The sequence below is a fragment of the Perna viridis genome, chromosome 4 (assembly GCF_037379345.1).
Source record: "Perna viridis isolate PV_CMFRI_1.1 ecotype Kerala chromosome 4, ASM3737934v1, whole genome shotgun sequence".
Classification (NCBI taxonomy): domain Eukaryota; kingdom Metazoa; phylum Mollusca; class Bivalvia; order Mytilida; family Mytilidae; genus Perna; species Perna viridis.
Genome location: NC_142448.1, coordinates 27,620,186 through 27,641,373, shown reverse-complemented (window position 1 = coordinate 27,641,373; position 21,188 = coordinate 27,620,186). Strand labels below are relative to the sequence as shown.

Here is a 21,188-nt window from a genome sequence, read left to right as displayed (position 1 = left end):
CTAAGTTTGTTATACAGCACGTAGCACAGTTCATAAAAAAACAAGATAATTACTTTTGTTCTTTGAAATGGGGGATTTTAAAACCTTCTCTAAGTTATTGCTACATTGTTTTATAATATTCGATCACCTTGTCTCGGAAAGAAATTGTAATAGTAAGACGCATCGACAACACTTTTAGTGGGGCATTTTTCAAAAGGTTAAAAAATTAGTTATAGGAAATACGAATGAAGTAAAGGAATTATCAACAGTAAAGGCAATGGAGAAATACAAAGGCCGTCAGGAATATATCACAAATCAAAGAAAAAAATGCTTAAGAATTCAAATTATTCTTGGATAACGTACATTTTTATCTTAGCAAATCTCCTGTATTTTCATTTCAGTAACCCAAATATTAACTTTGTATAAAACATTAGGGTTAATATGTAGCAGAAATGTGAAACCATACTTAACCAATAATGCATATCGAAGATCAAGTGTTAGATTAGTGAAGTTTTGGATGTACTCTCTAGGTTAGTTTATGCAATTAATATAGGAGGAGGGGCAATAAAGACTCTCATTGGCCTAATATATAACTGAAACCTAATAAAAAATGTATACATACTTATTCGTAAATTTGAAGTCTTGACTGCATAACAAATAAGTGAACATAAAGACTTTAGGTTTGCATTTAAAGGACAAAAGAATTACCAAAATTCAGATATTCTGTCAATTTTGTACTTTTTGATCAATTTAGCAAGGAAATGGTGTCCACATCCAAAACAACTTCATATTAAGTGAATATAATCATTAAAACATAGTTTATCATATGTGGAAATAAAAAAAAATTACAATACCATGATGTAAACATGGTACGTATTTTCAATCCTCTTTTGCTATTGATGTTCGATTTTTAGATGTTCAAGATATCGTTTCAGTTTTTTAAAGAATTTTGGGGACACGTATGGTCTCTTCGTGACATATAACATCCGAACGATGATCCGATCATTCTGCAACCCGCTATCTTGCACGTGCATATCACCGCTGTGCCCGCTATCATAGTGGTTTACAAGTTGTTATATAATCAGTTACTGATATCTTAAGATCAGTTTTATTTCTTTTCGGTCACATTTACTTAGCTACTAGCACATTTTATATATGTCTTGTAAAAATATAATTAATGTGAAAACAATAAACTTTTTTCCTGCTGAAGGGAAATCAAGGACATATCTTTTATCTATCTTTTTGTGACATATATGTTATTTCTTAATTAACTATTATGCGAAAAGAAAGAATGGTATATGAATTTCAACATATTTGAAGAAGAATAGCATTGATGAAAAAATGCAGAATGTATTGGATAATATGCATAATTTGCTCAATCCTTCCTGATTGGATTAGAATGTGAGGTTTTTGCTGCCTGCATATTTCAGTGTTCATTTATTTCGTACATATTTGTTTAAGACTATACGAATGGCGGCATAAAAAATTCAAAGCATCAAAAACAGAAAGACAATTCAGAGACATACAAAAAATAATACACCCCCAAAAAGGTTACATATTTTTATGTTTGTAATTAAGTTGTTTTATGGCTCTATATTATGAAATGTGTAATTATTCATTCAAATCTGCCTGCTTTTAGGAGATAGATTCCAATGGATTCTATTGTATTAAAGTTCCATTTACAGAGTTATCTTCCTTAAGTTTTAAATCTATAATGTATTCTCTATAATTTTTATCTCCGAAGAACACAGGTTACATAAAAAACTGAATGTTAATTTCCGTTTACTATGGCAATTGAAACAAAATATCAAAAATAAAAATATGTAGGCTTTTTACCCATGAGTTACATTTAACATGATTCTTAGCTGGAGGGCTACTGAAAAATCAGGTAGAAAAACTATACCGGACACAGAAAACTAAAGCACTTGTTATATCAACCCACATATATACCGGGAATGACATGTGCCCCGGAAGGGTTAGCATGTCCTGCTTTGCCAACAACACCTTTCACATAGCAATGGAGTAAAATACCGACAAATGTCATGTTCGGTGCTTTCTTGGCCGTTAATATTACTAACACATTTAGTCTCGTCTGTGAAACAGAAATGTGACATCAAACAACCAAATTCATATTTTGAATACTTTAATTAATTCAAAGTTGTCACTATTTTGAAATATTTATTTGAAAAGTAGCATTCTTCTGATGATAGTACATAATGTTGTCCTTAATTGTGTCCGCAGTAAAGCAAGGACAAATGAAATGCTGTAAAACTGTTTACTCGCGTAATGGGATCCTAAAAAAACTCTAAAGATTAGTTAATCTTTAGTTAATCTAAAATTTCTCTCCTCCGCTTAAGTTCATTAAATTCACATTATATACCACTTTACCAAATGATTAATTAAAGAGTAATCAAGGGAACCATGGTTATAGTGGTAATCAAAAGAATGTAATCCAGGGACAAATACCAGACATTGAAAACAGACATACACAACAAAAACATAAAGTTACTAAAATCCTACATACAAAGTAACAAAAGCAAATGAGCAACTCGGACTCCACTAAAAACTGGGAGCATGGACCAGGTGCACCAGTAGGGTAAGCGTCCTCTGCTTTTCTAGAAACACGTCTAATAAGAAATCGTCCACGAAGCATGACAATTCTTACAATTTTGTCGTTAAAGGTTAAGATTCGATTCTATATATCTAACACTACAGAACAAAAAGAAGAAAAAACTGCTATACCGAGCAATAGTTGATGAGTATGCTAGAGTTTCTCCTTAACAAAACTATTGTAAATATACATATATATTTATAATTTTTTTTTATGAGAGTATTTAAAATTTTATCAACTTCGTCCATTTATGAATATCCTTAGTAGCCGATGGAGCTTAAGGTTCCTGTTAAATCACAGTCCTCGTCAACAGTGATAGTGAGGGCAGGCGCGGATTAAATGACTTGTGTGACGGACGTACGCTTGCCCTAGAATTGAAAACAAAACATTTAGTTTTGCATAAATTGTTGATTTTTCGCAACTTTTACCCCCAATGTTTTTTAATTCAATTTACGCCCCCCCCCCCCAACGTGAGATCCTGTATCCGCTCCTGGAGGGTACATGTAAAATTAGATGCAACAAAAAAACTACATTTTTACAACAATACACACACAAAATTTGTAGTCATCAATTACTTTTCTATTTGTTAAGGATTTTTGTAAAGCGCTCCATATAATTTTTTATTGAAATTTTAAATCAAAATCTAAGGTCATATCTCATTCAGCTTCACAACTTTATTGTAAGTCTGCGATATTAATGAAGTCTCTAATTTGACACATTTTAACATTTGGAGGTGGTATGATAATTTTGTTTCTGCCATTGTCAACAATATTTAAAAAAAAATGCATTAGATCCAAATGCCGCGAGGTAAATGCAGATATATCTCTTTTTTTCCGCTAGCCACTTAATAAAAATTATGATTGAATCTTCGAACTTACAGCTATTGAGATCCCAGATGTCTACACCTTTCTATATACCAATTATATACGCAAAATATTTGAAGAAAAGGGCCTTCCGCTTAAATTTAAAATGCACGCTCTCAGAAAAGTTTTCATCCAAAAGATTTTCTTTTGTTTTAACTGTTTTATGCTTTGAAACAAAACCAAAGATGTTTTGCATAGAAATTTGGAAGTGTGACATCACAAAGACCATTAAAATTGAAACAGTTGCATAGGACCAAGGATATACAAATACGTCTAACACGTGCTTTAAATAGTTCCATTTCCGTTATCGGGAGCCCATTGAGTAATAATCTGTTTCTGACAAAAATATTCAAGACGTAGATTTTCAAAAAATCATCAATATATATATATATATATATATATATATATATATATATATATATAGTTTTCGTCCTGTTTTGACTACTAATTTTACCAATTATGCATGGTTGGAATTTTATGCATTCTGTTTGTATTGTATTGTATTTTTTGGCTTGATATTGCCATCTGTTATACGGTCTTTCTTTTTTTTTCTTCTTTTTTTTTTGTTTTTGTTACATCTCTTTATTTTTCTTTATATATGTGAAGAGGTTAAATCAATTTGTATCTACTAACCTAACTAAGTCCTTCACACACACACACACACACACACACACACACACACCCACAAATATATATGTATATGTATTTAATCTTTAAGAATTTTTTATATATTCACTGGTACTATGTTCTATAGTATTTCAAGAAAATAAGAAGGAAAGACATCAATTCGAATTTTATCAAGCAGTTTTACAAATGTATTATAAATTTGCCATATTTCTTACAATTGCACGTATAAACCAATTAATGTATATTTCATCTTTTCTAAGAACACGTTTTGAAATATAAATTCATTTCAAAGAGTAATCAAAAGTAAATGAGCATTTCGGACTCCACTAAAAGCTTGGAGCATGGACCAGGTGCACTGGTAGGGTAAACGTCCTCACCTTTTTAGAAACACCCACCGAGTTATATATATATAAAAATTGTTTAACCTTTGTCTAATATCAAGTTTTATCGTACTACGTTATGTTATATTTCTTTATTAAACTTGTTTTTACCGGCTTAAAGCTATAGAAAAATGCTGTGTCCTAATTTTTACTCCAATAAGACGGATTTAAAAACGTTAATCCAAGAAACTTCCTGGCTGATGTCACTTTTAATCATCTAGGTATCATTGAAAGAAATATAAATTTAACATTTAATTGTATTATTTCAATTAAATTTAATATCTAATGAAAACAATTAAAAGCTTCTTGATTTGAGAAGACACTTTTGCTTGAAGTCAACAAAAAATAAATATCACGTTAAACGCCAAACGATACTTTTTAAATGTAAAATTTTTAAGGTCTTCAAATAACCATATATATTTTTTCAATAATTTCTTATAATCACAAATAAATGCTCATTTAACCACCTAGTGCTAATAAGATAGAATCCGACAGATACGTTGAAATTTTTTACTCAGAAACTGAGGAACAGTTTTGTAGATAGTGCCAAACGTAATCACATTTATTGATTATGGTGTATCCATCTGCACCATGAAAACTGATTTATTCAACGGGTCACAGTTTTCCTTTCCTCGTTTGTCTACCCCGGACTTGACTTTTTATGAGCAACTCGGCGGGTGTTTCTAGAAAAAAACAGAGGACGCTTACCCTACCGGTGCACCTGGTCCATGCTCCCAGTTTTTAGTGTTTTCCATGTCTGGTCTTCGTCCCTGGGTCACATTCTTTTGATTACCGCTATAACCTTGGTTCCCTTAAGCGAAGAGAAATTAGTAGATAAAACATATCAGAAAAAAAGACAACAGATATCAAGTAACAGAACGCACAAAACAAAACAAAAAAACATAACCAAACAAAAAAACAAACAAACAAACAAACACAAAAAAAAACAAATAAAAAAAAACCACACACAAAACCAGTAGTATTACCGTCACGTAAATCTTGTCGATGCTGTAATTGATTAAAGTTTTGTATTATTTCCTTTTTTTTTTATTTTATCATTTATTGATTTATGGAATGTTTCTGTTTATGACATTGTTATGAATTTCCCCTTCTTTCCATATTAATTGTTTTATATTTCGTCATTGTGTTACCTTTCTTTGTACCTTACATATGTACATGCACTATATCAATTTCAACATTGATTATTTCAACTTTTGTTTTTATTTATCAATCTTTACGGTGAGGACAACGTAGCTTTCGTGTGTCGTAAAATATGTTTTTTTTGTGTGACATACATGTAATATTTGTCTAACGTAAATGATTTTTTTTATCAAAAAAAAAAAAACAAAACAAAACAAAACAAAACAAAAAAACCACAAAAACATTTGAATATTTTTTTTTCGAAATAAATCACGGATACTTGTTTATTATGAACTATTATTAGATCTTCATTGCAATCGTTTCATGATATAAAGATTTTTTTACGTGTAGTTCTAGTTGCAGTTAGAGAATGATACAAAAAAAAAATACGACAACTATCATCAATACTTTTTATTTACTAATTGGTTCTATCAAAACTGGAATGCTCTTAAGGAGACAGCAGATTTGCCTAATATAATATACCTTATTACTTGTTATTTTTGTTTTTGTTGATTTTGTAATTTTTGATAAAATTGTGCTTTCTACTGATTCACTTCTACATTTATACTGAGCCAAACTTGAGTGTTTTTATTATGGCCAAATACTACGAATCTATCCACATATATTTATTAAATAACATATATTATTAAAGATACAATATTAGTAAAGCATTCTGACAAATGAAAGGATGGAACATACCAAAAAAGTTTCGGTATAAGTGTCAATATAATTTTGCGTAAAACCATAGTAATATTTAGGTTTTTTTTATATCTCAGAGCAAAAACAAATTTACTTTCTAAAATAATTTAACTGCAATCATGTCAAATTTCTTTGTTTGTTAAGGAAATATTTTGCATTAATTATCCGCTATACTATAGATATCTTGAGTAGTTGAGCGCTGGCCACATTTGAAACAATCCATTCGCCTTGTCGTTAGATTTGCAACGGTTACAAGTAATCCCTGTAACCCACATAACACTGTAAACACATACTCAAGCCATACAATCTCGGCAAATACAGCTATTATTCCTATAACCCAGAAACATCCTGACAGAGCCAACATTCGAAGAAAAAGTTTTGCTTCAGAGAAAGTAGACGACTCACGGATGTTCATCTTAGATACCTTGGCCATGTGTATTCTGGCAATGATCTGAACAAGGCAACCTGCAACTCATCCTGCAAACAGTGTTGACAATGATTGACACTAGTACAGGACCAGTAAAGAAAATTAGATTTCCAGGGTATTGTGTTGGGAAACAGACAGACTTGGCATATCCCGGGGAAAAATAATTTGGTCCGTACAAGTCCATTGCTACTGCAGGACCAACAAACAGCTTAGGTGTAAGTAACCCTATATAGGTCATTAGACGCCTTTTCCTACATTTTCGTGTTTCGAATCGTCGTTCTTTCAAGTGAAGTAAAGTGGTGACGATATGCAAAACAGCAAAACTCGTAAAGGAAAACACTAACAACCATAAATAATGCAAAGATATGCTAACAATGTAGCAGATCAAGGTCTTATTGTCTATTGCACCTATATCTATCATAAATAAGAGGTTTGATAATAACAAAGACACAGCCACATTCTCCAGGTTTGAAAATGGAATCTCAACATGGAAATTCCTGCATCGGTTGGCCACAATCAATATGATAAGTGAAAGAGAAGAAAAGCTACAACAAACGAAAGTTATAATTGATAGAACTGTTAATTTCGGATTTTTTTCATATCGCAATTCACAATGAATCTTATAAACTGAACGGATTTTAAGGTCTTTATCCTCCTGTCTTACTGACATTTCAAGATCACCACATAAAACAGACTGGGCCTCATAAGGAATATTGATCTTTATTTTATATTGAAAGAAAGCGAAGAATGCATTAGATCCAAATGCCGTGAGGTAAATGCAGATATATCTCTTTTTTTCCGCTAGCCACTTAATAAAAATTATGATTGAATCTTCGAACTTACAGCTATTGAGATCCCAGATGTCTACACCTTTCTATATACCAATTATATACGCAAAATATTTGAAGAAAAGGGCCTTCCGCTTAAATTTAAAATGCACGCTCTCAGAAAAGTTTTCATCCAAAAGATTTTCTTTTGTTTTAACTGTTTTATGCTTTGAAACAAAACCAAAGATGTTTTGCATAGAAATTTGGAAGTGTGACATCACAAAGACCATTAAAATTGAAACAGTTGCATAGGACCAAGGATATACAAATACGTCTAACACGTGCTTTAAATAGTTCCATTTCCGTTATCGGGAGCCCATTGAGTAATAATCTGTTTCTGACAAAAATATTCAAGACGTAGATTTTCAAAAAATCATCAATATATATATATATATATATATATATATATATATATAGTTTTCGTCCTGTTTTGACTACTAATTTTACCAATTATGCATGGTTGGAATTTTATGCATTCTGTTTGTATTGTATTGTATTTTTTGGCTTGATATTGCCATCTGTTATACGGTCTTTCTTTTTTTTTCTTCTTTTTTTTTGTTTTTGTTACATCTCTTTATTTTTCTTTATATATGTGAAGAGGTTAAATCAATTTGTATCTACTAACCTAACTAAGTCCTTCACACACACACACACACACACACACACACACACACACACACACACAAATATATATGTATATGTATTTAATCTTTAAGAATTTTTTATATATTCATTGGTACTATGTTCTATAGTATTTCAAGAAAATAAGAAGGAAAGACATCAATTCGAATTTTATCAAGTAGTTTTACAAATGTATTATAAATTTGCCATATTTCTTACAATTGCACGTATAAACCAATTAATGTATATTTCATCTTTTCTAAGAACACGTATTGAAATATAAATTCATTTCAAAGAGTAATCAAAAGTAAATGAGCATTTCGGACTCCACTAAAAGCTTGGAGCATGGACCAGGTGCACTGGTAGGGTAAACGTCCTCACCTTTTTAGAAACACCCACCGAGTTATATATATATAAAAATTGTTTAACCTTTGTCTAATATCAAGTTTTATCGTACTACGTTATGTTATATTTCTTTATTAAACTTGTTTTTACCGGCTTAAAGCTATAGAAAAATGCTGTGTCCTAATTTTTACTCCAATAAGACGGATTTAAAAACGTTAATCCAAGAAACTTCCTGGCTGATGTCACTTTTAATCATCTAGGTATCATTGAAAGAAATATAAATTTAACATTTAATTGTATTATTTCAATTAAATTTAATATCTAATGAAAACAATTAAAAGCTTCTTGATTTGAGAAGACACTTTTGCTTGAAGTCAACAAAAAATAAATATCACGTTAAACGCCAAACGATACTTTTTAAATGTAAAATTTTTAAGGTCTTCAAATAACCATATATATTTTTTCAATAATTTCTTATAATCACAAATAAATGCTCATTTAACCACCTAGTGCTAATAAGATAGAATCCGACAGATACGTTGAAATTTTTTACTCAGAAACTGAGGAACAGTTTTGTAGATAGTGCCAAACGTAATCACATTTATTGATTATGGTGTATCCATCTGCACCATGAAAACTGATTTATTCAACGGGTCACAGTTTTCCTTTCCTCGTTTGTCTACCCCGGACTTGACTTTTTATGAGCAACTCGGCGGGTGTTTCTAGAAAAAAACAGAGGACGCTTACCCTACCGGTGCACCTGGTCCATGCTCCCAGTTTTTAGTGTTTTCCATGTCTGGTCTTCGTCCCTGGGTCACATTCTTTTGATTACCGCTATAACCTTGGTTCCCTTAAGCGAAGAGAAATTTGTAGATAAAACATATCAGAAAAAAAGACAACAGATATCAAGTAACAGAACGCACAAAACAAAACAAAAAAACATAACCAAACAAAAAAACAAACAAACAAACAAACACAAAAAAAAACAAATAAAAAAAAACCACACACACACAAAAAACCAGTAGTATTACCGTCACGTAAATCTTGTCGATGCTGTAATTGATTAAAGTTTTGTATTATTTCCTTTTTTTTTATTTTATCATTTATTGATTTATAGAATGTTTCTGTTTATGACATTGTTATGAATTTCCCCTTCTTTCCATATTAATTGTTTTATATTTCGTCATTGTGTTACCTTTCTTTGTACCTTACATATGTACATGCACTATATCAATTTCAACATTGATTATTTCAACTTTTGTTTTTATTTATCAATCTTTACGGTGAGGACAACGTAGCTTTCGTGTGTCGTAAAATATGTTTTTTTTTGTGTGACATACATGTAATATTTGTCTAACGTAAATGATTTTTTTTATCAAAAAAAAAAAAAAACAAAACAAAACAAAACAAAACAAAAAAACCACAAAAACATTTGAATATTTTTTTTTCGAAATAAATCACGGATACTTGTTTATTATGAACTATTATTAGATCTTCATTGCAATCGTTTCATGATATAAAGATTTTTTTACGTGTAGTTCTAGTTGCAGTTAGAGAATGATACAAAAAAAAATACGACAACTATCATCAATACTTTTTATTTACTAATTGGTTCTATCAAAACTGGAATGCTCTTAAGGAGACAGCAGATTTGCCTAATATAATATACCTTATTACTTGTTATTTTTGTTTTTGTTGATTTTGTAATTTTTGATAAAATTGTGCTTTCTACTGATTCACTTCTACATTTATACTGAGCCAAACTTGAGTGTTTTTATTATGGCCAAATACTACGAATCTATCCACATATATTTATTAAATAACATATATTATTAAAGATACAATATTAGTAAAGCATTCTGACAAATGAAAGGATGGAACATACCAAAAAAGTTTCGGTATAAGTGTCAATATAATTTTGCGTAAAACCATAGTAATATTTAGGTTTTTTTTATATCTCAGAGCAAAAACAAATTTACTTTCTAAAATAATTTAACTGCAATCATGTCAAATTTCTTTGTTTGTTAAGGAAATATTTTGCATTAATTATCCGCTATACTATAGATATCTTGAGTAGTTGAGCGCTGGCCACATTTGAAACAATCCATTCGCCTTGTCGTTAGATTTGCAACGGTTACAAGTAATCCCTGTAACCCACATAACACTGTAAACACATACTCAAGCCATACAATCTCGGCAAATACAGCTATTATTCCTATAACCCAGAAACATCCTGACAGAGCCAACATTCGAAGAAAAAGTTTTGCTTCAGAGAAAGTAGACGACTCACGGATGTTCATCTTAGATACCTTGGCCATGTGTATTCTGGCAATGATCTGAACAAGGCAACCTGCAACTCATCCTGCAAACAGTGTTGACAATGATTGACACTAGTACAGGACCAGTAAAGAAAATTAGATTTCCAGGGTATTGTGTTGGGAAACAGACAGACTTGGCATATCCCGGGGAAAAATAATTTGGTCCGTACAAGTCCATTGCTACTGCAGGACCAACAAACAGCTTAGGTGTAAGTAACCCTATATAGGTCATTAGACGCCTTTTCCTACATTTTCGTGTTTCGAATCGTCGTTCTTTCAAGTGAAGTAAAGTGGTGACGATATGCAAAACAGCAAAACTCGTAAAGGAAAACACTAACAACCATAAATAATGCAAAGATATGCTAACAATGTAGCAGATCAAGGTCTTATTGTCTATTGCACCTATATCTATCATAAATAAGAGGTTTGATAATAACAAAGACACAGCCACATTCTCCAGGTTTGAAAATGGAATCTCAACATGGAAATTCCTGCATCGGTTGGCCACAATCAATATGATAAGTGAAAGAGAAGAAAAGCTACAACAAACGAAAGTTATAATTGATAGAACTGTTAATTTCGGATTTTTTTCATATCGCAATTCACAATGAATCTTATAAACTGAACGGATTTTAAGGTCTTTATCCTCCTGTCTTACTGACATTTCAAGATCACCACATAAAACAGACTGGGCCTCATAAGGAATATTGATCTTTATTTTATATTGAAAGAAAGCGGTAAAAGGCTTACTCATTGGAATATGTCTTAATTGCAATTAAATTAGTAAACGATTTTTTTCTGAAACTTCACCGTTTTAAACTTTCGGTGGGAGATATATTTCTCAATTAAAGTTATATACTGGTTTTTAATTCTTTGTTTTATACTTGGTAACTCATGGGCATATATTGTCTTTTGAACTGTCAGTTGAGTTGTTACTTTTAGAAGTGTTCGCTTCCCATTGACTTCAAATAAAATTCTATGTTGTGTTAAGGTTATATCATTCACGTTTTTCGTCCACAAAAATAAGAAGCCTATTTGAATCATCTCTGATGTTGAGGTGTTTTCCGGCAAGTCAACAAAGAATTCTAAAATAAATCTGGTGTTGGTGTAAGTTGGCAGATGGTCACATATCTTTTTTGTCTGGAACAAAAAATATATAATGACAACATACTTAAGAACTGGCTATGATAAATATTTTGTCTATTGAAAAATAATATAAATTTTCCATGTGCATATTGTTTATTGCGCGAAAATCTGATTAATACAGTGTACAGATGGCGAAAACATTCTCCTCCTACCGTTCATGATATAGCATTTACAATTTGTATTCAAGTTATTCTTCATTTCCGATACAACATTTCGCATTTAATATTAAATTTCATTTCTTATACGTCATTTAATATTTTTGTTTCACCATTCATTATTCCAAATTTATTGTACAGCTTATAAAATAATATTTAATTTCTTATTTTCCAACTACAAAAGACGTGTAAAATGATGAGCGATTTTCGGCAATTCTGAAATCTATGTTTAAACATGTCTACACTTATACTTTGCTGGTCGACATTCTTGATTTTATTCTATCAAGCATCATCTTTAAATAGCTTTTTAATTTGACAAAATATTTAGAACATTTCTGCAACTGTTCTATAAATTTGGAATTCCGTTGGTGTACTCATCTGACGAATGTATAAAATACCTCATTTCTTTACATTGATGATTTGATTAAAGTCACATGCTCATCAGAAATTCAAAATTTTGTATTTCCTTTTAAAAAAACCATTTAGTTTGGTACCACATGTAAGTTACACTAGTTAATTGGTATCATCTGTAATTTTTGTCTCATATATATCGGTCTTAAGAATGATATTTACCATAGTTTATTGTCTGTCAGTTTTATTTGATTAAATGACATATCATTATTTGTATTTTTCTTACCGATGGATACATTTCATAGACTTTAAAAAACATAGCATTTAGTTTATGTTTGTGTGGTATAATGTTTTTATCACTCAAATCCCAAATGCAAAATGAAAGGTATAGTAACTATTTTTTTTTAAATTCATACCTTGCGTGTCCACTTATCGCATCGACCATGTACCGTATTTATTTCTTTCTCCTTAAACGAAAATAATGTCGATAATTGAGCTTCATCTTTTACTTCATGCCCTAGAAGTTCACTATTAATGGCACCAGCTAGACATCATATCGTCCTTAACTTTTTTCGAGGTTATGCAAAACCAATTTCTGTAAAACTAGCTTAGTTTACGATTGAAAACTGGATTTATGAACCGTCTACACATTGGGTAATTACTTTGACTAAGACTGCTTATACAGTATCTCACATTAACATCGTCTGGGATCAGAATTTAGTATTGGGCTTCCTTAATCAGATAATCTTTTAAACTGTACGTTGTCAGATTGAAAATTTGATCAAATCTTACTGCCTTCCATACTTTTAAAAAGAATACAACATATATTGGTATAGCCGACACACCAAAGAGAACAATATTTATTCTTGTAAGCATGGTATTTACCTTGTTTGTTCACTGCAAGAGGTCTCGATTCCATCAATGAACGACGGTAACATTTATCTATGACGCTTGCATTTTTGTAACTCGGAGGACAATATGATATCGCTTGAACACCCCATCTAGTAGTTCTCAAGTTTACACAAGTGTGCTTTGTTCTTGTTTCATGATTGATTTTCGTAAAAGAACGCACTCGTGGTTGGTCTCTTAAAGTGACCATGTTGCCTTGAATTGTCGTTTTCTGTCAAAATATATGTTACTTGTGCCTTCTCAGTCTCGTCTGCAGTGGTATTATATGTAGTACATTTGTCTGTCCTTTTTAAGGTATCTTAAGCTCCAGTTACCATAGGACTACTTGGCTGTTTCATAGTTTCTATTCCTCCATTACCAGAGTTTATGACAACTGCAATCACAATATAAAAAAAGTTAAAGCAGAAATATCAAACTCATGATGTAGTATCCTTTTACCATACACTGATTCTTATTAGATATATATATTATATTCACATATCAAGGTGGTAAAGATGTGACTCCTACATGACTTTATGGTTTGATAAAAATCACATGATTACAATGTAGGGGAAATAAGTAAAGGATTTTGAAATCGATTATTGCAATAGGTTTTTCAATGTTACTGTTAAAAAGTTCAAAAGATTTTCCGTCCAGATAGATAAACAATTAAACCATGTGGTAAGTATATAATAATGACTTGAAATGTCTACATTACATTTTCTTGCATTTGCATTTTGAATTTAATAAGATATACAAGTTCGCAAGCACGAGAGGCAACAGATGTGAATTCAACAAATTTCGCATCATCGTAGAGATTTTCTATAAATGCAACTTAGCACTTAAAAAAAGGTCCCAATAATTAACAAATCGCTCGTACATGGATGTAAGGAACTTCAAAAAGGGGTTGATAGGATTCAAACATGGATGTAAGGAACAACATAAGAGGTTATAAATATAAAACAATACATCAGGGTTTGACAAGACTCAAACATAAATGAGGGGTTGATAGGACTCAAACATAGATGTGGGGAACTACATCTGGGGTTGATAAGACTAAACATAGATATGGGGAAATACATCAATGGTTGATAGAAATCCAATATAAATGAGAGGAACTACATCAGGGATTGATAGGACTCAAACATAGATGTGAAGAACTACATCAGGGGTTGATAGAACACAAACATAGATTAGATTGAGAACCTACGTAAGGGATTAATAGGACTCAAAACATAAATGTGAGGAACTGCATAAGTAGTTAATAGGGCTCAGACATAGATGTAAGGAACTACATCAAGGGTTTATGGGACTCCAATATAGATGTTGATAAGTCGAAATATGGATGTAATGAACTTTTTGTAGTTGGTAGGACTTAAACATGGATGTTAATCTTTAGTATAATGATTTTATTCTTGGGATTTGAAACTTCTTATTCGAAAACAAAACAAACAAAAATGGTAAAATGATTTCAATGTGTCTTGTTAATCTAATAATGATAGTAGATTATTAGATGATTTTATCATATCTGTTCCATACATATTATTTTACATAACTAAAACATGACAGTTGATCTACACAGACAAAATCTGTGCACAATGTACGAAGGAGCAAAGACTATTTAAAAATACCAAACATATGTAAAACGAGTGAATATTCTACCACCTCTGCAGACGTCAAACCGCTTCCTGATTAACTATCGTCAGTTCGCTAGCTGATTTATTGGCTCTGACGGGGTTTAGTGCTGAGTATGGCAGAGATAAAATACTTTGAAATAGCGAATGTATTTTCTGTACTTAAGACTGTGGAAACCGTTGCACAAACACAGTCGGGACATTAAGGTGTATAGCTCAAAATAGTAATCAAGGGAACCAAGATACTACCGGAAATCAAAAGAATGTAATCCAGGGACAAAGACCAGACTTGGGAAACCGACATACACAACAAAGAACATAAAATAACTAAAAAAATACATACAAAATAACAAATGTACATGAGCAAAACCGGGAGCATGGACTAGCTTTTAGAAACACCCGCCGAATTTCTCATAAAAAAGCTAAGTTCGGGGTAGACGAAGGAGGAAAAGAAAACTATTACACGTTGAACAAATCAGTTTTCATGGTGCAGATGGATACACCGTAACGATCCACGAGTTCATGACGACGACCATAAAACTTCTGTGGTTATGACTTCGATCTTTTAGCAATATAACAATGTTCCAGAAGCTGATTGTAAGAAGTCTAGCGCGATACAAAAAGAAAGTGTAGTTACGGCAAGCTCTGGCATAATGTATGAGTTGCGATATGAAAACCCCATACGCAAGTGCTGAAGGGACGTTGACACAGATGAAAGGAAAGTTGATAATTCTGGGTGAAAGTCTTCCCGTTTGTCGTAAAGTTTGGTCAGTCGTTTTCCTTTACCGTCGACCTCTAAGTGTAGGTAAAGATATGCAGTTGACTTCACTGTGTCTGTTGTATCTTTTTTCTCAAGTTCTTTGGGGTAGATGTGATGCATCAATTCCCCGAAACTATAATACGTCATCTATATAGCGAAATCTAGCTAAACGATATTCTTTCTTTCGGATCAGATCAGCTATAAATTCAGCCTCATAAGAGTAAAGGATTAGGTTCGCAAGTAGGGGGAGCATACGTTGTTCCAATTGGACTGCCGACCTCTTGTTGAAAAACGCGTCCACCACACTGAACAAATATATTGTCGATAAAAAATTTCAGCATTTTGAAAACATCTTCTAGGTATATGGAAGATGAGTCGGAATTATTTTTTTTACAAAGTATGAGGAATTTCTACCGAGAACTATATATTCATATCTAGGTGTACCATTATTTTTGGAGAAACAACGATGTATAAAATTTTTAAGTCGAGATTTTAACTGAGTTTGGGGAATAAAAGTACACAGTGTTGAAAAATCATAGGTTTTAATGTTATTATATTCTGATAACATTCTTGAATTTAGGGTCTCCAGAAGATCTTTTGATTTTTCAGGATCCACATTGAATTAACGCCACTATGGGAGTAACAAGTGTTGTGGTAGGACTGGAGACCTTCTTTGACAGCTGTGAGTATAGAAGTTACAAGTTTTGAAAGAGGTTTGGTCGTACATTTTGCAGATTCAGCTACGCAATATTGCTTGTATGGATTTTTGTGGAGTTTAGGATTCCAGTACATAGACGGAAATCACAATCAGTGTAGTGTAGTGGCAGTATAGGTCTTATCATAGGTCATATAACGGAAGTAACTATGCAGTTAAAGGCAATACCTGTTAAACGTAAAATATATGTGTGTGAACCTTGAACTTTTTTTTTGTTTAATGTAGTCTTAAAATGATTTAAGACTGGTAATACAACTAAGCTAAATGCTACTGCAATCTTTTCTTTGCTTCAGTTTATGATATAAGGTATCAAAAAAGGTTCTGAGTGACAAATGAAAGGCAGGACGGACACTTCGCTGATTATATATTTCCTGTTTTGAAGGCAAGGGTATAAGAAGGAGGGCACTTAGACTGGTTCCCGATCGCAATATTCAGTATGTAACACATATACAAATATAACGACCGGTACGGCCTTGACGTTACCTTGAATTTGTTTACAGCGCTCTTCAAAATCGTGAGAGTGTATTTCTAGTAGCTAATACCTGGAACGTAGTCCCGGGAACCAGGATAGAGGGCACTGTATTTGAACAATTGAACCTTTGCAATGGATTTGATTTTTTCCTGTCATATTATTTTGTCTTGAAATGATTCAATTTTGATGTGTCAACTAAAGTGTTGCAATTATTCCATGCACTTACTTTTTAGTGGAGCCCTAGTTTCTTATTTACTTTCTGCTTTGTACGTGTTATTTTGGTTATTACATGTTCTTTGTTGTGTGTGTCTTTTTTTTTTCTCTCTCTCTCTAGTCGTTATCATCGTATTATATTCTTTTGAATATCACTCGAACCCTTGTTCCCTTGATTGCGCTTTAATTCGTCATTTTTACAGACACATTTAAATTTCACATCATCTACTCTGATCGATCGAAAAAAAAAACAATGAGAAGAAACGTACAATATCCTGGTTATATAACACAATTTTAATTGATTAAAAGAAGGAAATCGAACATCCTATCATTTCCTGATTGAAACAGGAAATATTGCGCTTTTCGAAGAGGTTTTATTCCAAGTTTAATTTGGTATGTATAAAAATTTTTCTTTATAAAACTTTTTCACATAAAGTAAGTATCACAAATTTATATTTTATAATTCCGATAATCTATGAGGTTTAAAAAGTTCAAAGTAGTATTTTGTCATTTAGTCTATTTTCATTAAATCATTTTCGTTTTCAGCAGATTATCAACTGAAATGAATGTTTTACATCCTATAGCTACTTGTGATATTTGCGTTTCTGGAAACAATACTAGACCGGCATTCATTCGGTGCCCCGAATGTGACCAATACTTGTGTTCCGAATGCAATGAACAACACAGTATTTCGAGATCTTCTGAAAATCACTTGACACAAAATGTAAAAGATTATTTGCAATTACCAGAATTCATTCGCACTTTGAGAAATCAATGTAGTGTTCATGGATTGAAATTTGATTTTCTTTGTCCAAAGCATGATGTTCTATGTTGTATACAGTGTGTTCAAAACAAGCACAAAATATGTGGAAAATTAACTCCCTTGTCGTCAATAGTTTCGGATATTGGGAGTTCCTCAATTATTACAGAGCTAGAGAAGACATTTGCAGAACTCGAACTTAACTTCCAATGCATGATAGATAAATGCGAAGAAAATATCGAGACTCTTACGTCATCCCGGGATACTTGTGAGTCGAACGTTCTGGAGTTGTCTTTGGCAATGGAAGCTCAATTAAGAAAATTTGAAAAGAAAGTTATTAGTGAATTAAATTTAAAGTATGTAAAACGCAAGAATATGAAAGAGTTGCACCTAAACAAATGTAAATTGGCGTTAGAAAAAGTATCAAAAACGTACTCTGGTTTTGAAAGCATGAAACTACATGCATCTGATATGCAAATATTGCTTGGTATAAGGGAAATTGATACAAGCATTACAGAAGACATGGATTTGATGCAGACATTGATGCATGATGAATCATTTACAGTTACAAATTGTGAATTTAATATAAGTCCAGTTACGAAGTATATAACCAGTGGTCAAACACTTCTTGGACATCTTTCTATGGTTGATGTTCCAGTAAACTTCATTCCATGCGCACTAAGAAAAAAAGAAGCACTTGATAAAAGACCAGCTGAACAATCCGTTCAGCAATACATATTGCAAAGGCATTTGCAAATACCTATACCAGATGGAAAGAAACCTATGCGCATTACTGGGTGCACCTTTGCTAAAACAGGGGAAATAGTTATGGCCGACAACGCCAATGAACGCCTTCTTGTTTTTGAAGAAAATGGATCTTTGAAAAGAGATATCAATGTCAATGGGTCCCCAGTTGATGTGGCTCCGGTACACTCAACTATGGTTGCTACAACATTGGCAGATAAATCGAAGATAAAATTTATAGACATCGAAACTGGATCAACACGTCAGAAAGTTTTGATCCCTGGACCAGGATACGGGCTATCTGCATGTATAGACAACGAAACCGATCAAATTGTCATTCGTATCAGCAATGACGGGTTCATGATTTTAGATACGTCAGGGAGAAATAACCATTTTGTTAAGTTTCCAAGTGATTGTATTTTGTATGTCTCCTATAAAGCCGAACATTTTTATTTCACTAAGTGGGATGTCAACGATGTAGTATGTTGTGACAAAACTGGAAAAATAAAATGGGAGTTCGAAAACGAGATTCTCGTACAACCACGTGGTATAGCACTGACCGATGAAGGTTATGTTATTGTTGCCGGATTCAACTCAAACAATATAGTTATCATCTCAGGGGATGGTTTGTGTTTTAAAGAACTATATAAAAACTGCGAACGCCTTAAAAAACTAACAGCTCTTAGTTATCATTCTGAAAAAGACAACAGTCGTTTGATGGTCACAAATCTTATAGATGGTGTTTGTAATATTTTTAGAATTAAAATTGACAAATGAAGTAGCAAAATGAAATTGATACAGAAAAAAAAATATAAAAAAAACTGCAAAAAATTAAATTAGTTTTTTTAAGTTTTGTAAATGATTTTGTTAAATCTCAGCAAGACTAGAGAAAAAAGACAGAAAAATAACGTACAGGAGAAAAGCACGCAGGCGGTTATTCAGTTTTATCAAACCCTTCGGCAATTGTCAAAAGAAACTATCATACTAGTATTTCTTCATTTATAGTACAATTACCTGATAACAAATAAATCTCATGCTATATTTTTTTTCGCCTGTATTGGCTGTATCACAAATTATACAGTTTGATTATGAAATGATTATAGTATATTATCATGTCCAACATGACAGTTCGTATAACAATGTACAACAAAATTTTTACAATGATAGATACTGTGACCCAACTGAACTATCAGATTCCTATAATGAGACATAATCAATGACCTCACAGTTTTCCTCGTTCATTTCCGACATAAATGTACATCAATAGCATCAAAAGCAGTAGTTTTTGGAACTGTACTGTAACTATTGTTATTTAAAACTGAATTTCTATGTCCACTATTATCATATTGTGTTTATCTTTTTTGTGTCTGGAGTTGCAGTGTCGGGGGGGGGGGTGTCCTGATTTCTGACACTATTTGAATGATTTGGGATGACATGTAATGCAGGAAGTCATTAACTTGCCGTGCATATATATTACTGTCTACAGATTTAGTCGCAGCAAGGCGAAACGTTTTTATCGGAATCTTCTCTTGAGATCTTGATGTGTTCATAGTTAAACTGCTACAGTGCGGTGCACCTGGTCTATGTTCCCAGTTTTAGTGGAGTCCGAGTTGCTCATTTGCTTTTTTTACTTTGTATGTATTATTTCAATTACTTTATGTTCTTTGTTGTGTTTGTCTGTTTTCCATGTCTGAACTTTGTCCCTGGATAACATTCTTTTGATTACCACTAGAACATTGGTTCCCTTGATTACTCTTTGATTACCGCTAGAACATTGGTTCCCTTGATTACTCTTTAATAATTCAGATTTTTCTAAAGATATACTTGTAAATTGAATTTAATTTGAATTTTTCAAATGTTTTTTTTTCTTTTTTTCTTCCTTTTTTTTTTTTTTTGGTTTTTGTTTGGGAAACTGTCACTTTTTTCTATAAAACGTAAGGCAGACCTGATTTAATGATCTAGTCCTTTTTTGAAGATTTCTAAGTCTAAGTCTAAAGTAATTTAATGACGTGAGTAACCAGCTGATTAAAATAGCAATTAATACATTTGACTGTTTAAATCTGATTAATTATGTAAGAAATATGTAAACGGTTGCGTACTTTACCAATTAAAAATAATGTTATTCTTTTGCCTCTTGATATACATTTCGAAGTATCTGACAGACAGAACATTCTTTTATGCAAAATCGGTCGATACTTCTCTAAACTACACAGGAACAGCTGTATCGTTTCACAGACAAAAAAAGGTTAGGAGTGTTATTTATCAGCAAAGTGAAAAGCACAATCATGGCACTTAATATTTACCCGTTCAACTTTGGGAATAGTAAATTAACAGTCTGGAGTATCTCGTTCCAAATTCCGCCTTTCCTGTAGATTGGTTAAATTGGAATGGATGCGTAAGTTATAAACGGTTTGCCCTTTCGGTCTTAGCAACAATAGCATGGGGATTGGAAACTTCTCAAGAACAGATTCGGTCAACATCTTCGCTATAGTTTCGAAACCAATGCGTAAAAA

The 21,188-nt window shown here is 32.2% G+C and overlaps 1 protein-coding gene and 1 long non-coding RNA gene across 2 annotated transcripts; one reads left to right on the top strand and one right to left on the bottom strand.

The window, feature by feature from the left end:
- Positions 1–11,469: 11,469 nt before the first annotated feature.
- LOC148619573 (uncharacterized) lies at positions 11,470–17,008 on the bottom strand. The gene is made up of 4 exons (XR_015921311.1): positions 16,970–17,008; positions 13,375–13,771; positions 12,906–12,956; positions 11,470–11,977 (listed from the first exon to the last, which is right to left on the bottom strand). It is a non-coding gene; the product is annotated as an uncharacterized LOC148619573 (long non-coding RNA).
- A 480-nt stretch (positions 17,009–17,488) lies between these two features.
- On the top strand, positions 17,489–19,702 carry LOC148619572 (uncharacterized). The gene is made up of 2 exons (XM_088579638.1): positions 17,489–17,564; positions 17,718–19,702. The coding sequence occupies exon 2, from the start codon at positions 17,734–17,736 to the stop codon at positions 19,450–19,452; it is 1,719 nt and encodes a 572-aa protein (XP_088435764.1). The 5' UTR covers positions 17,489–17,564; positions 17,718–17,733; the 3' UTR covers positions 19,453–19,702.
- Positions 19,703–21,188: the final 1,486 nt, after the last annotated feature.

Excerpts from the sequence above, each read along its gene's own strand:
- LOC148619572 (XM_088579638.1), top strand. The coding sequence starts at position 17,734 with ATGAATGTTTTACATCCTATAGCTACTTGTGATATTTGCGTTTCTGGA.